A 16,717-nucleotide genomic window follows, 5' to 3' on the forward strand; every position below is an offset into this window, starting at 1 on the left:
AAGCTTTCGTGACTGCAGGGATTCATATTCTTGGTTATTTCGGTAAAGTTACGTAGAAGGGAAATAATTTTATTATTTTATTATTTCACTTCTACGTGACTTTACCGAAAGAACCAAGAATATTCTAATTTCTCTGCTCCAGCAGTTGCCCCAGCAGACCCACCTCTCTCTCTACCCCCCTCTCTCTCTAAGGCCTCCACACAGAGGCATTGGGTCTCTGTGTGTCTGTGTGTCTCTCTCTGCTTGTGTGTCTCCGTGTCTGTGTTTTGTCTCTCTCTCAAATTTAGTTCTACCTGATGACGGTTGCTTGTGTTGCAATCGAAACGCCGTACTCTATTATTTAATTTATTTTCTTTCTACATGACTTTACCGAAAGAACCAAAGAGTAACAACAAAGACAGTCCCAGGACCACACCAAGACACTGCAATTACAATGCACATTAAAACTGAACTATATCGATACACTGGCAAGGTTCAAAGTTACACAGATCACGAAACGTTGATATGAAATTGAAACGTCGTGAGAATTTTATTTTTTCATATTTTTCTTATTTTATTGTTTACCTTCTACGTGACTTTACCGAAAGAACCAAGAATATGAAATTAATCTTTCAATTTAAAGCTTTCGTGACTGCAGGGATTCATATTCTTGATTCTTTCGGTAAAGTCACATAGAAGGGAAATATTAAAATAAATAAAAACCGCTAGTTGCTGTCCGTGGTGCTAACGTTAAGAAAAAAACCGCTACTTCTTTCAAATGTTCGTGCTGTGGTTTTCACACCTGATGATGGTTGCTTGAGTTGCAATCAAAACGTCGTGAGAATTTTATTGCTTTATTTTTATTATTTTATTACTTCCCTTCTACGTGACTTTACCGAAAGAACCAAGAATATGAAATTGATCAATGAGTGATTGTATAATAATTTACATTTATTTGTAAGGCGCCTTCCACTGTCTCAATGCGCCTTGTAAGATTAAGGAAAGGACAAGAGGGGAGAGCTAAATAGAATAAACTAACTTAAGAAAAAGTGTTTTTAGACGCGACTTAAAAGTATCCACAAGTATCCACATTGTCGGTGATACGAATTTCTACCGGTCGGGAATTCCACAACCAAGGCGCAAACGCAGCAAATATTTCCGTTTGCTGCGTTGGCGGTGGTGGACAAACAACATTAACCAAAATGACACGCTCGCCACGTGCGCCGTTCCTCGAAATCTCTTTGCTACTCGAGTATCTGCGACGTCAGAATGTACCCGCTGCCGGAAACTTAAACTTAATTTCGCCTACAAAGGGCCGCGTCCATAAATGACGTCACGCGATTTTGGACGATTTTGGACCCCCCCCCCTCGTCCGTCACACGGCGTCACAACAAGTCAGACCCCCCCCCCCCTCAAATATGACGTCACAAAGCTCTGCCCCCCCCCAAATAAAACATGATTCAAACCGCGCAAATATGCCCGACTGTGAGGGTGGGCACAAGCCGGCGTGAGTAGGTTAAACGTTGAGTTTTATAAGGGCACCACGGGGTGACCAGCCCCTCCCCACCCAGCCCCTCCCCACCCTCCCCACCCAGCCCCTCCCACCCTCCCCACCCAGCCCCACCCTCCCCACCTAGCCCCACCCCTCCCCACCCAGCCCCTCCCTACCCGACGGACGGACACAATAATCCCCTGTGGGCTGGTGGAACCAGTGGGTTCCTACCAGTATAAATCTCTCTGATTATTTGTCGTTTAGCTCCTGAGCATATTGCCCATCAGACTACGATTAAACGCACTTGCATGCTTAATTGGACTACAAAATACAACCCACTTTCGCTTAGCAACCTCCCTTTAAATTTCGATTTAAAGCTTTCGTGACTGCAGGGATCCATCTTCTTGGTTCTTTCGGCAAAGTCACGTAGAAGGGAAATAATAAAATTTAAAAAAATAAAACATCATAAAATAATTCTCGCGACGTTTCGGCCACAACGCAAGCATCCGTCTGCTTGCGTTGTGGCATCCGTCTGCTTGCGTTGTGGCCGAAATGTTGTGAGAATTCGTCCTCACCTGAGGACGGCTGCTTGCGTTGTGGCCGAAACGTCGTGAGAATTATTTTATTATGTTTATTATTTTATTATTTCCCTTCTACGTGACTTTGCCGAAAAATAATAGTAGGTTTTTACCCTTTTAACTGGTACAAAACTGACACCTTTATTCAAGGCATCATGTTTGCAATGACCACAACACAAGTAGTCAAAAAAGCAAACAAAAAGAAGCAACTCTGATAAGGATGATAATATGCACTGTCCTTGAAGTTGATTGGCCCACACCCGAGACGGCTTTCTTTAGAGCCTAGTCCCCATTGGTGTAGGGCCAGATGACACCAGAAGGCGTACAACTCAAACACAGTGCAATATCAGAGTATTGAGAGCTCAAACCAAGAAGACGAACCTCCCTTTAATAAACACGTGGCTTCTCCCCCCTCATCGTCACAGCCCCGCCCCTCGCACCCTCGCCCTTGTAGCCCCGCCCCTTGCCGCCGTGGCCCTGCCCCTTATTCGCCGTCGTCACGTGACAGCGCGACCGGTGGTCTCCTAGCAACGCCGACTCTCTTCAACCGGGGCCAGCCATCGAGTGTGAGTCATAAAGGTTCTCTCCTATTATTAATATTGCAGAGTATATGTACTCTATTGTATGTGTGTATATATATACGAAGCAATTAAACATCATAACAAATGTGTGTACGTTGTAATTGTACTTGACCGCGACGCGTGTTTGACTTTACGAAGCTGTGTTGTTACGGAGGCTCAAGGCGCAGCCCTGCAAGTGCTCGCTCGGGCTCCTGCTGGCGGTTAGGGCCTCCGCTCGAGCGAGGGGGGGTACTTTGGCCTACTCTTCCACTGCTGGCGCACCCTGCCCATCATAGACTCAATGTGGATGTGTGGCCCCGTGGACAGAGCCAGCTATGGCTGCAGGGTTTGGTGGTACAAGTTGTTTGTGTCGTTTATTGTGAAAATTCGGTCACAGTTCCTATGCTTTTATGGCTTTATTTTGGTGATTTCGAAAAGTTGTGTTTGTTGTAGTACGGAGTTAGACTGATGGCTTTGATCTAAGTTGTCTTGTGGTTGTTGTTGTTGTTTGACTTGCATCCCACTGGGATTTGTGCACACAGCGTTGGTGTACGGTGCTTTTTCTGCAATATTTTTGCTGTCTTTTCTTGGATTTTCAGTTTGCACCTAGTCACATATTCACTTTAAGATGTTTTAGTTTTTTGTTTGTTGCGGTTGCACCCAATTCAAGAGCCGAATGGCTCACAGGGCTTTACCAAATAAATGAAACTGAAAAAACTGAAAATGAAGAGGTGGGCGGAGGGGCGGATGTGACGAATCTTGCAACACTGCTTCTTCACCTGCCGCACCGGGAGATCGAATCGGTGATCTCTGGATTTGGAAGTCCGGTGTGCTCATCATTGCTGGACTCCAGAAAAAATGTTGTTTACTTTGCGAGTTAGGCGTGCGCGTACCGTGTCAGCCCACACGGTTTTACCCCGTATTTTTGACCAGCGAAATTAAGTTTTCAGGTCCATACGGCGTACAGCCGTTTCAATGGGGCAACATTTATTGCGTCTATTTGTTTGTTTCTTCCTTGTGATGGTGACTTTGCAGGATGAACGTTGAGATTTCTAAGGGCACGGGGTGACCAATAAGGTCTGAATTGACCTGTTGTATATAATAAATAGGATGCACTGATAAGGGGTTGACAGGTACGCGTGCGTGTGTGGGTGTTGTCCGTTATGTCACCTGGCACAGGTACCGTGGTGACGTCACTGTCGGTATTATGTTACCTGCGTTTCTCTAATCTGGAGGTCGATTGTTGCAGGTGAGTGGCCGAGACATCGCGGCTCACAACATGGACCAGCCGGGGGCTGAGGACGGGGAGCGAATGGTGAGCTCGGACATCGGCCGTGAGTTGGCGGTGGAGGTGCTGTTGGTCAGCGAGGGTGGACCTTGAATTGCAAACGTGAAGTTTCCATCATTGGGGCTCAGAAATGCCAATGGGTCAGTACATCCATCCTCCACTAACCCGCGCTGACCAAAGTGGTGAAGTACGGTCGAACGACCTCCTGCGACTGGCGTGGCATTAAAAGGCCTTCATCCGGAAAAGGGCTGCTTAATTTGCGATTAAAACATAGTAAATACATTTATGTACAGCTTGATTTCGGCTGGATCTGCCTGGATCTGCCTGGATCTGCCTGGGTCGTTGTGAAAAAGAGCTTTATAGCTCGTCGGATTCCTCCAGTCTCAATAAATATTCTGATTTCACTGCCACCTCCTGGCTCTACGAGTGATGCGATAAAACAACATTAAATGCGATATGAATCCCTGCGTGTGTGTGTGCATGTGTGCACTCGCTAACACCACTTTCCCCAACAGCCTCCAACAGTCTGTTAAGGCTATACGGGGGATCTTTGTACGTATGTTTTTATTTTGTACGCACGTGTGGCAGGGCGATGTAGAGACGGAGCCCAGTGGCACTGGCGAGTGGTCAGCCGGCGCGTCAGCGGGGAGCCGCTCACATCCTCGCTCCCACGCCAGCTCGGAGCAGAGCAGCCAAGACCGGCGCCCAGCCAGCGCCGCCGCTGCCCGCACCTCCACCTCCACTCTAGGTGACACCGCTAGCGGCCTGCCTCAATCTTGTTTCCATGAGAACGTTGAGCTTGACTTGGAGGGGCGCCACAGTGGCGAGATGTTAACTACCTCACCTGGTATACAGCAGGTCGTGGGGTCGATCCCGACCCTGACGCCTGTATATTTGGAGTTTTCATGTCTCTCTCCCTGTGGTCGCGTGGATTTTTTTTCTGGGTCCGCCAGTTTTCCCCCCCTAAATTTAGAAACATTCGTTTAGAGTATTTAGCTGCTATAACTTTCCACTTTAATAAGCAATTTCCTTGAGCTATCACTTATGGCCAGGTCCTTTCTGAAAAGTAGCTATGTAGCTCAGTGGGCCTTACCTGGTGAATGCAGAGGTCAGAGGCACTGAACCAGCACCACTGAGACCCTGGGTTGAGTCCGAGTTGACAGCCGCCTAACCATGATTAAACCAAATGATCAAGTGTAGTGGGTTGATGGTTTCAGCCTGGTCACCAATGACCTACACAGAGACCCATTGACTTATGTAGATAAACAGACCTGCGTAGAGGTTAATTGACTTATATAGACATTCACACATATACAGTCAAACACTCTTTTCCCATCTCTGGGTCTGACCAAAAAAAACATTCCTGTGGAGGGAGCTGGTAGGAACGTTGGGTTGCTTGGTCAATGGCCAAGGTCAACGGCGGCGTGGTGTATTCTGCAAATATGGCCGACTGTGAGGGCAGGCAAAAGCCGGTGTGAGTAGGTTAAACGTTGAGTTTTATAAGGGCACCACGGGGTGACCAGCCCCTCCCCACCCAGCCCCATCCCTGCCACCCCCCACCCAGCCCCACCCTCCCCACCCAGCCCCTCCCAACCCTTCCCTCCCGACCCAGCCCCTCCCCCCCTCCCCACCCTCCCCTCTCCACCCAGCCCCACTCCTCCCATTTTTGGATGCACGACGAACGGACGGACGGACACAATAATCCCCTGTGGGCTGGTGGAACCAGGAGGTTCCTACCAGTATAAAGAGTATATCTCCGTCCGTCAACCCTGCCCACTTTTACAAAGCCACACCCACTCGATCGCTATCACCGCCCCCCCTCCACAGCGAGTGGCACTGCTCTGAGGCCCCGCCCACTGCTCAAGTAGCCCCGCCCTTAACTTGTATCCTGCCTTGCACATTTTGATTATTGCCGTTACACTTGTTTGCCCAGGAAAGCCTCACTCTCATAACTCTTCTTTAGGAGGGTCCTGCCAAAGTTTTTAGTAGAAGTGTGATTTTACAACCACAAATTACTTTGGCGGAGGTGGAGAGCGGGATGGACCTTTTGAAAACCGGGACTGTCCCGCCTGTAAAACCCACACACCACGTCTCCCTTTTCTAGGCGGACCGGAGGGAGTTACGGAGGTCGGAGGTCACGTTGACAGCGATGACAGCGATGACGAGGACCAGGAGGACGCGTGGCGGAACGCAGCGACCTCCTCCGCCATCGCCGCCGCTGTCGCCACCGCCACCGCCGATGACGATGATGATGATGACAATTATGAAGAACAGGGAGGATGGGAGAAGCCCGGGGATCCGTCGGGGGGAGGAGAAAGAGAGGAGGGAGGAGAGGGGGACAGACGTGGGGACGAAGGCTCGGAGCGAGGAGGGAGTGATGCGGAGGACGACCTTGTTGTGCTCGACCCGGATCACGTGGGTGTCGCTCCTGTTGGCTCACACGCACACCTCTTGTCCACTAGGGGGAGCATAGTACAGTACAGGAAGTCTTTGTTTAATGCGGAAGTAGATGTGCTCCTGAAAGTTCCGCGCTAAGCGAAAAACGCGTGAAGCGAAAACAATTTCCCCATAAATGATGTAACGATAAAGTTTGCCGAGATGCGATGTACTATTACGCACAGTGAGAAGGCGGGACAAATAACTGAGGGGACGCCGTCGCGTTACTGTATTATTCCGCATACTGTATCACTGTACTGCTCAGCCGAGCAGCTCAAGAAAGGAGTACGTTGTCGACCACTCAGATACTGCGTTATAAACAGTGGCATTCTGCGTTATAAACAGTGGCGTTCTGCGTTATAAACAGTGGCGTTCTGCGTTATAAACAGTGGCGTTCTGCGTTATAAACAGTGGCGTTCTGCGTTATAAACAGTGGCGTTCTGCGTTATAAACAGTGGCGTTCTGCGTTATAAACAGTGGCGTTCTGCGTTATAAACAGTGGTGTTCTGCGTTATTAACAGTGGCGTTCTGCGTTATAGCAACGGGCGCGTTCGTTGTTGCGCAAAAAGTGTTCCCTTTGGGAAGTACCGCGTTATAGCGAAAACACGTTGTGCAAACACCGCGGGTTAAGCGTTGACTTACCGTAAAACGTTTGATTTCGCTGCACTCGCTTAAGATTTGCCCACGACAAATCTTATTTTACAACCGGACAACGCGTGTCCACCCCGTGCCCCCAAGTGCCGCGACCCGGCGAACTAACGGCATCGAACCAACGCTTGTGTTTCTCCGTGGCAGCCGCTCATGAAACGCTTCCAAGTGGCGCTGAAGAAGCACCTCGTGAAGCAACTGGAACGCGCCGACCTCGAGGCCAAGGAGCTGGTGAGAGCGACGAGGAGACTGGCACTGAGTGTGACGCCGTGATTCATATTGTTGTTGATGCTTTCCAGAAAATGTTTAAAGAAAGCTTTCATTAATTAGCTCTGTCCGTTCATATGTAACCTACCTGCCCACCTGGATACCTATATACCCACTCACCTCCCTACATATAAACTGCCCCACCTACATATCTATCTCACATGCCCACATACCTACCTGCCTGGAAACCTATACACTAGGGTGGTTATAATCAGTTTTTCTGCATTACCAGTAACCACAGGGAATACAAAACGGTAAAAACGGCTTTGCCGTCCTCCCATCGCAGCGCGAGGTCCTGCGCAAGCGGCGCTCGGAGCGGGAGGAGGTGGGCGTCACGCTGTACGGGGCGCAGCAGGAGCTGGCGCGCCAGCAGCAGCGCCTGGAGACGCAGCAGGAGCAGCGGTCGAGCCTGGCCGCCCGGCGCCGTCGCGAGGAGGAGGAGCTGGAGGCGACGCGCGGCCTGCACAAGGCTCAGCTCGACGCGGTCAACCAACAGCGCAAGCAGGGTGCGGTGCATCCACCACCCCCCCCCGCCCCAGCCCGTCGCTTCGACTGGCGCTCGTAAAGGCCGATGATGATGATGGTGGCGTTGGAGACGTTGCTGATGATAGCAGCACTGTAATGTCACAGCAGAGATCCGAACCGAAAGCAAGAAACCAGGATTAGCCGCTTATTTTTGAACGGCCGAATTTTAAATGATATTTGGTGTTCTGAATTTGGTTATTAACTTTAACCAGTTTTAAAAATTTTTAATTTTTAATTACCACTTTGTTAGCTGGGCTGTTAAAAGCGAAATTGACCGTGATCCCACTTGAATCATCGCTGCTGCTGCCCCTTCCCCCCTCCCCCCTGCCCTCCCACAGTGGCGAGCGTGCAGGCGGAGGTGGAGCGCGTGGCGCTGGCCGTGCTGTACGCGCAGGAGGCCGAGCGCGACGTCTCCGGGGACGTGGCCGTGCTCAAGAGAGCCGCACAGAAGGCCGACCTCGAGAAATATCAGACGGAGGAGATCAAGATGAAGCAGGTGCATGGGGGGAGGGGTCAGGGGGGGCACGCAGGGGTACAGCTCCTCCAGACTCTGCGTTCATCCGTTGGCCCCGAGACACTTTGAGGCACACAAAGGGGGTGGCGTGGTCAGCACCACGCACGGCCGCCTTTGTCTCTCCCCAAACAGCAAAAAACTAATTTCGATTTAAAGCTTTCGTGACTGCAGGGATTCATCTTCTTGGTTCTTTCGGTAAAGTCACGTAGAAGGGAAATAATGAAATAATAAAAATAAAACATAAAATTCGATTCTCACGACGTTTCGGCCACAACGAAAGCAGCCGTCCTCAGGTGAAGAACAGGGCTGTCGGAAAGACTCATTCAGACGCTGTCTTTCCGACAACCCTGTTCTTCACTCATTCAGACGCTGTCTTTCCGACAGCCCTGTTCTTCACCTGAGGACGGCTGCTTGCGTTGTGGCCGAAACGTCGTGAGAATTGTATTTTATTATGTTTTATTTTTATTATTTTATTATTTCCCTTCTATGTGACTTTACCGAAAGAACCAAGAAGAGCAAAAAGCAATATCCGCCATTCACCACTAAGTGGCGATGACGTCAGGACAGCGTCTGTGCGAGGCTCGGTGCGCTTTGAGACCACGTGAAGCATCGAAGGCTCATTGGCATGAGGCCACTGGACAGACAAAGCTGTTATTTTGATTTCAAGCTTTCGTGACTGCAGGGATTCATATTCTTGGTTTTTTCGGTAAAGCCACGGAGAAGGGAAACATTAAAATAATAAAAATGTAAAACAATAATTAAAACTAATTAAAACAATTATTGTTTCATATTTTTAGTATTTTATTGTTTCCCTTTACGTGACTTTACCGAAAGAACCAAGAATATAAAAACCTGTTATTGGTTGACCGACTGGGATGAGCACTTCGCTGTATTTTAGCCATCGCTCGTTATTGTGAGCATTGCACCTCCGCACTCTGTTCTTATTAGAGGGCGGGTGCGTCCAACTGACCAGTAGCGTCCTTCACGAGCCTCCTCCATACAGACATGGCCGTTATAGCCACCACCGTCACAATAACCACCAATATCAGTGACGAGTTTAGATCTAGACTTCCGAGAATCATCCCGTTCAATCGATTACAATCGTGGGCTAGGCCACGTAATGATCCGGCCAGATTTGTGTCATGGAGGCTCTCCACCATCCAGCCAAACAAAGTGAAAGGAGCTTAACGACACTCATTATGAATCACGATCCTGGCCGAGAAACGCCACGCGTGAAGCTGACTCGTTGAATTACGCTCACGATGAATGCCGAGTGAAGTATACTGGATGTGGTGTGCACACACCTAACAATAGGTGGGGGTGGTTTAATTTTATTTGTATGTTTTTGGACGATTTGTTCGCCTTTCCTGTACTTTGCACTACTGTTGTGTTTTTGTAATATTTGTTGTTGTAACATTCTTACCCGCCCCGACTGAACATGTGTGAAAACGAGCTTTATTGCTGATCGGGTTTCTCCAATATAAATAGTCTGATTCTGAATAACCATCTTCCTCTTTGCGCACCTCCCGCCCCCCCGACCAGGACATGCACGTGGAGCGACTGACGCGGCAGGCAGACGCGACGCAGGAGCGCATCGCGATGCTGGAGGCTCAGCTGAGCGCACAGGCCCAGGACACCCAGGCGGCACGGGCCGGCGCGGCAGAGGTTTGCCACGGAGCGGACCCGCGCGTGTGTTGCGATGAGAGGCAGGGAGAGGCTGATGGTGGATGGGGTGAGGGTTAGCGTCTCGGAGTCTGGGTGGTTGGTTCGCTCGTGCGGTGAGGATTCGAGTTAGTGTTAAGGCCTAGGAGCAAGCACGAGTGTTGGAATTCGGGATGCGATTGGTGATTTCTCGCACCTCCGATTAGCACGGTTGGCTACGTACGGCGCAATAGAAGTTCAAAATACATACATACAGGGTTAGGGATAGGGTTTGGACTAGGGTCTGATTGGTTAGTGTGGGTAGGATGAGGGAGAGCGTTTGAGTTGGAGCAGACGCACAAACACGTGCGCACACGGCGTTTGTAACGTACCACCGTTCCGTCTCCAGTCCGCGTTCCCTCATGCCGGCGCTGCAGGTGTGCAAAGGTCCCCCGTATAGCCTTAACAGCCTATAGTGGCAAGTGCTGTTAGCAAGCACCTATTAAGACCGGCACGGCATACGGGGGGTGGTTGGCCATGCACCACACCCCAAGTGGCGTTGTTTACACACCGCACCAGGTACTCATTTAAGGCTGAGTCGACCTAGGGGAGTCCCAGGACCAGTTCAGATAAACATCACTGGCGTTGACCGTGAGCGGGAATCAAACTCGGGTCGCTGGGTTCGTAGTGCAGTGCAACAGTCTGTTAAAAGGTTTACGGGGAACCTTTGTCTTACAAACATTCATACACAAACCCGCACGCGCACACACGCACACGAGCGTGCGACGTTCCTAACGCGTACTCTGGTCTGCGGGTGCCTCTGGTCGGCGTCGCAGGCTCGCGCGGAGATCGATGCGATCGTGTTGGAGAAGCGCCAGCTGCTGCAGCACTGGAACGCGACGCTGCAGGGGCTGAGACGGCGCGACGAGGCCCACGCCGCCATGCAGGAGGCGCTCGCGTGAGTGGCGTCCAGCGCTGGCGTCGCACAAGCGGCACCGTCGCTCAGGGCCCAAACAGAAAATGTTATCCTAAACGCAGTGGTCACGCCTTGCGGCAAGAAGAGCCAAGGTTTCAGTCCCAACTGAGGCGGCGTTCTCTGTGGAGTTTGTATGCACTCTCTCCCCCTGTTTTGCAGAGTGTGAGTGAGTGCGTGTGCACGAGTGTGGGGAGGGGCAGTGTCGTTAACACACTGCACTAGGAACCAGGCGACAGGAGTTTGATTCTCGCTCATGGCCAACGCCAGTGATGATTATCTGAATAGGTCCTGGGCCTTCCCTAGGTCGCCTCAAATAAGTACCTGGTGTGGTGTGAAAACATCGCCACTGGGGAGACAAAGGCGGTCGGGCGTGGTACTGGCCACCCACGCCCTCGTGTGCCACACCCACACAATTACACCAACATGTATGTCATGTTGAACTTCTTTCGCACTCTACGTAACCAACCGTACTAATCGGAGGTGCGGGGGGAAGGACAACAAACTAAACACAAAAAACCGTTCTAAGGACATTGCTTTTCAATCTACATTAAACAAAAAATCACATCGCCGATCGTAAACCAGCTCCCGATTGCCGTGCGGCCGCAGCGAGTCCCGGCGGGAGGCGCTGTCGGCCGACACGGAGCTGAGCAACTACAAGCGCCTGATCCGCAAGGAGGAGGAGCGCCACGGGGCGCTCACCGTGGTGCTGCACCGCGCCGATGCCGAGGTGGCTGGCGTGCGCCGCCTCACCGCACAGTGCCAGGAGCAGCAGGAGGCCCTGCGTGCCGACTACGCCACGTACGCGCGCACGCTGCAAGAGACGGAGGTGGCCCTGGCACGCGCCGTCAACGTGAGTGCAGCGAGCGCGCGTGCGGGCAGTCATCCTCCAGCAACAACGGAGGGCAAAGGAGCGACGCTCACGACAACCAGCGAAAGTGCTCATGGGCTAAAATGCAGCAAGTTGGCATGGCAGGGGGCACAGCTGGTGCAGCTGCCCAGTCATCTCTTTCAGTCAACCCATGGCATCTGGGTCTGTCCCGTGACCTACTGCCAGCAGCGAGCCTTCGGCACTTCACGTGGCCTCAAAGTAAACCTGGTCTTCACCGTCACTTAGTGGCAAATGGCCGTGGTGGCGCGTGTCCGCCGATCGTCGGCGTTGGCGGAGGTTTCGCGGTTCGAATCCAGCGGCAGCCTCCCAGTTAATACCGCAGTGCGTGCAATTACTGTACCGCGCGCCGTCTGCTTCGCTTCACAGCGGATGTTAAGGGTCTCGCAGTGCGACGACGTTTCGCAGGAGTAGGTGTCGTGTCGCCAAGTAAAAAAAAAATGATAATTGCAATAATTAATCATAAATAACAATACATACCCGCATGCACACATGCACGGGCACATCCACGCTCACATCCACGCTCACACGCTGGGCGACGCCCGCATCCTAACGCTACTCTTTTTCCTGCCTCGCTTTCTCGCCCCGCTCCTCTTCCTCGCTCTTTCGCCCTGCTCTCTCCCCTCCCGTTCTCCCCCCCCCCCGCCCCCCCGGTGTAGGAGCGTGGCGCGCGGGAGAGCGAGCTGACGGTGCTGCGCTCTCGCTGGGAGCGCGAGCACGCGGCGCGCTCGGCCCTGGAGGACGCCATCATGGAGACACTCCGGGAGCAGCTGACACGTGACAAGGCGGCGCTCTACTCCAAGAAGCTCGTGGACAAGATGCGCGCGCGCAAGAAGGAGCTGGTGCGCCTCATGTGAAACTCCGGGGCGCTCGGGGGGGCGGGGCGGAGCTAATGAACAGGGGGCGTTGCGGGCAGGAGGGGGGGGGAGCAAAGAAACGGTGGACCCCACGAAGGATGTTGTGCGTAACGTCGTTGTGGCAGTGTGTCGTCGTGTGTTAGAATTGTGTCGTCGTGTGGTGGCTTTGTGTCGTCACGTCGCTATGGCATGCTGGGGCTGTGTCGTGGCGTATGCCATTGTGTCACCGTGTTGTGGCGTTGTGTCGCCGTGTTGTGGCGTTGTGTTGTTGTGTTGTGGCGTTGTGTTGTTGTGTCACCGTGTTGTGGCGCTGTGTTTTTGTGTTGTGGCGCCGTGTGTTGTTGTGTCACCGTGTTGTGGCGCTGTGTTTTTGTGTTGTGGCGTTGTGTTGTTGTGTTGTGGCGTTGTGTTGTGTCACCGTGTTGTGGCGTTGTGTTGTTGTGTTGTGGCGCCGTGTGTTGTTGTGTCACCGTGTTGTGGCGCTGTGTTGTGTTGTGTTGTGGCGCCGTGTTGTGTCGTGGTGTTTTGTCACTGTGTTGTTGCGTCATCATTTTAAGTTCCTAAAAGCAAGGAGGCCGTGTGGCTCAGGCACTCAGAGGGCCGAGCCGACACCGCTGAGAGCTTGGGTTCGAATCTCGGCAGAATTAAGGTGATCGGTTATCATCATAGATTTTTGTGTTTACGACGACACTCGATGATTTGACCAAACGAGCATCAATGAAACCTTCCACCACCCGACACGGCCGGGCAACCTCACGTGTCGCGTCCCCGACAAGGCTGCGAGCCTCCGTATGCGTGCCACACTGCCGGTGCCCGCGTCGTCGCAATCTAAGGAGAGGTGTCGTTGACGTCCGGACTGATGGCGCCCTCCCCCCCCCCCCGCGCATGCGCGGCCACAGGAGCTGGACGTGGCGCGGGCGGAGAACGAGCTGGCGCGTGCCGCGCTGGCCGTCACGCAGGCCGGCGCCCGCGAGGCCTCGCGCGCCCGCGCGCTGGCGGCGGCCGAGGAGGAGGTGCGGGCCCAGGAGGCCCTGGTGGCGCGGGCGGAGGCGGAGGCGGCGCGGCGCACGGCCCTCATCGCGCGCAAGCAGGCGCTCGTCGACCTCAACAACAAGAAGGTGGAGCAGCTGGTGGCCAGTGCCGGGGTGAGTGCGGGCGGACGGGCGGGCGGGCGGCGAAGGGATGGAAGAGAGGTGAGGGTACAAGGGTGAGGAGTGGGGTGAGAGGCGGGAAAAGATGAGAGAGGGGGGAAGGAAGAGAAGGAAGAGGAGCGTTGGGAGGGGTGACGGGTGAGGAGAGAGGAGGGTGGGGAGGATGGAGAACGGAACGAGGATGATGGCGATGGAAGGGGGGTGAGGGTAGAAGGGAGAGGCGAGGGGAGAGGGACGAGGAGAGTTGGAAGAGAGGAAAAACGAAACAATTTGATGGAAGAAATGTGGGCGCAGGAGAGGTGTGAGAGATGAGAGGAGAGAGGATGGTAGGAGAAGAGAGGTAAGTCTGTTGGGGCGAGGAGTGAAGGGTGATGGGAGAGAGGTGACGGAACAGCGCTGAGCGGAGAGAAGTGAGGAGAGGGAAAGGGTGAGCGTAGGAGGATGAGGGGGGGGAGGGTGGCGTGCGAGTGGAGGCTCGCGTCCATTTACCGGCGTGAAGTCTGCGGAGCTGCCTGCTCGTGCGAGCGCCGTGAGGGAGGCGTCATGCCTGCCGGTGCGATGTCACACCTGTTCGCTTGCTCGCTCGCGCGTACCTGACGCCAAGCTCACACCCACTCGTGCAGGAGATCACACCTGCCGGCGAGTGCACTTGTTAGCTGTTCACACGTTCGTGCGGCAGCTTGTGTGCGTGCCAACGCGCGTTTGCGTGTGTGCGTGCTCGCACGCGCGCGCACACGCGTGGGGAGCGGCAGCCGCCAACACCACCAGTGACAATTATTTGAACCGGTCCTGGGCATCCCGTAGGTCGACTCGGCCTCAAATAAGTACCTGGCACGGTGTGTAAACATCAACCACACCGTTCTTCGTAGGCGCTGCCTATCAGCTGTGGCCCGGATGACTACACGGTGGGGGGGGGGGCGTCTTTTTGTGTGTGTTCGTCTCGCCAGGGCGTGGAGCTGGGGCCCCTGGAGCTCCACATCAAGGAGCTGCGTCGCCAGCTCGCGGAGCGGCGGGCCCAGTCCACCGAGCTGCAGGCGCAGTGGCTGCGTGCGCAGGGCGAGCTGGTGCGGGAGAGCCGTGAGCGCGAGGAGCTGGCGCGCACCGTCGCCGCGCTGCGCCAGCGCCTCACCATCCTGCTCCAGCGCAAGCTGCGCGTCGAGGGTGCGTGCGGGGGATAAGGAGCGGTGGGGATTTTTTTTTTTACATCCGTCGGCAGTTGTTGTTACGGTTCAAACGCACCGCGGTGATATCCGGGGCGGCCTGCTGGTTTCGAACCGCGAACTTCTGCAACGAGCGGCAAACGCCCTACCGCCGGGATATAAAAAAGGACGAGAATTCCCCTATGTAGCCTTAACAGACTGTTGGGGCAAGTTGCTGTGGACGAGCACCTCTGAGGGCCGACACGGCACAAGAGAGTGTGCAGCACCATGCCCGTCCGACCTTTGTCTGCCTTGTGGCGCTGTTTACTACGCACTGCAGCAGGTACTCACTACCCCCCCCTCCAACTCACCAACAAACACGTTGTTGTGAAAGACCCAACGTAGAAGATCCCTGTGCTTGATCTTCCACGAAGCTTATGGTCCACCCAAAATCACATCCGCACAAACCACGGCAGATGCGGATACACGGTGCACAAATGTACAATTAGAAACTGTGTTCATCCAGAACAGACCGTACAACGTGTAACGATGCAATGCCCACAAATACGAAGGAGACATCACAGCGGTGCAATTGTCTGGGCTTGACCACTTGAATGTGAAATTGTAGTTGTCGCTCTGCATCTACGTCAGCCATGAGAACGACCCACCCCCCACCCCCCACCGACAGGCGAGGTCGTGCAGCAGCAGCGCGGAGTGCGGGACACGGAGCGGTGCACGGCGGCGCTGCACCACTCGCTGGAGCGCCTGTGCTCGCTGCTGGAGCGCGAGCGCAGCACGCGGAGCGGCCTGCAGGCGGGGGGGGCGCTGCTGGAGGGGGAGGTGGTGGGGGTCCTGCGCGAGGCCGAACGCGACGCCGTGCACCTCGCCGAACGCCTGCAGGAGCTGCGCGACGACAAGGGCAGGCTGCTGTCGGCGCTGCTGCAGGCCGAGTGAGCGCACGGTGATGGCTGTGACGATGACGGCAATGGTGAAGATGATGGCGATGATGATGATGGCGATGATGATGATGGCGATGATGGCGATGATGGCGATGATGGCGATGATGGCGATGATAGCGATAATGATGATGATGGCGATGATGATGATGGCTATGATAATGATGGCGATGATGATGATGATGATGGCGATGATGATGATGATGGCGATGATGGCGATGATAGCGATAATGATGATCGCTATGATAATGATGGCGATGATGATCACGTTGATGGCACTGGTGATTATGATGGCGGTGATGACTTAAGACAAGGGCAGGCTGCTGTCGGCGCTGCTGCAGGCCGAGTGAGCGCACGGTGATGGCTGTGACGATGACGGCAATGGTGAAGATGATGGCGGTGATGATGATGGCGATGATGATGACGATGATGGCGATGATAGCGATGATGGCGATGATAGCGATGATGATGACGATGACGGCAATGATGAAGATGGCGATGATGATGATGACGATGATGATAATGATGAAGATGATGGCGATGATAATTATAATAATGATGATGATGGCGATGATAGCGATAATGATGATGGCTATGATAATGATGATGGCGATGATGATGACGTTGATGGCAATGATGATGACGTTGATGGCAATGGTGATTATGATGGCGGTGATGACTTAAGACAAGGGCAGGCCTATGTAGCTCAGTGGCCCTTGGTAAAATAAAAAATAGTTTTAAAATAGTTTGAACAGTTCATGCGGACGGATCTCTGCGTTTGTCTGCACGGTGCCCAGGGAGCAGATCCTGCTGTGGGAGCGCCG

The 16,717-nt window shown here is 53.4% G+C and overlaps 1 protein-coding gene across 1 annotated transcript in view; it reads left to right on the plus strand.

Moving 5' to 3' along the window:
- Nucleotides 1-2,554: 2,554 nt before the first annotated feature.
- The window catches only part of CCDC40 (coiled-coil domain containing 40), a 15,348-nt gene continuing 1,185 nt past the window's right edge, over nt 2,555-16,717 (plus strand). Inside the window, exons 1-15 of the mRNA XM_061560641.1 lie at nt 2,555-2,615; nt 3,859-3,924; nt 4,486-4,645; nt 6,002-6,312; nt 7,129-7,212; nt 7,535-7,754; nt 8,112-8,269; nt 9,830-9,952; nt 10,765-10,886; nt 11,511-11,754; nt 12,450-12,632; nt 13,547-13,792; nt 14,746-14,959; nt 15,626-15,887; nt 16,691-16,713. Of these exons, the coding sequence (XP_061416625.1) occupies nt 3,889-3,924; nt 4,486-4,645; nt 6,002-6,312; nt 7,129-7,212; nt 7,535-7,754; nt 8,112-8,269; nt 9,830-9,952; nt 10,765-10,886; nt 11,511-11,754; nt 12,450-12,632; nt 13,547-13,792; nt 14,746-14,959; nt 15,626-15,887; nt 16,691-16,713 (2,386 nt within the window). The 5' untranslated portion in view covers nt 2,555-2,615; nt 3,859-3,888. The remainder of the gene's footprint in view (nt 2,616-3,858; nt 3,925-4,485; nt 4,646-6,001; nt 6,313-7,128; nt 7,213-7,534; nt 7,755-8,111; nt 8,270-9,829; nt 9,953-10,764; nt 10,887-11,510; nt 11,755-12,449; nt 12,633-13,546; nt 13,793-14,745; nt 14,960-15,625; nt 15,888-16,690; nt 16,714-16,717) is intronic.

The sequence above is a fragment of the Lethenteron reissneri genome, chromosome 3 (genome assembly GCF_015708825.2).
Source record: "Lethenteron reissneri isolate LAM-NWPU_2019-01 chromosome 3, ASM1570882v1, whole genome shotgun sequence".
NCBI classification, from domain to species: domain Eukaryota; kingdom Metazoa; phylum Chordata; class Hyperoartia; order Petromyzontiformes; family Petromyzontidae; genus Lethenteron; species Lethenteron reissneri.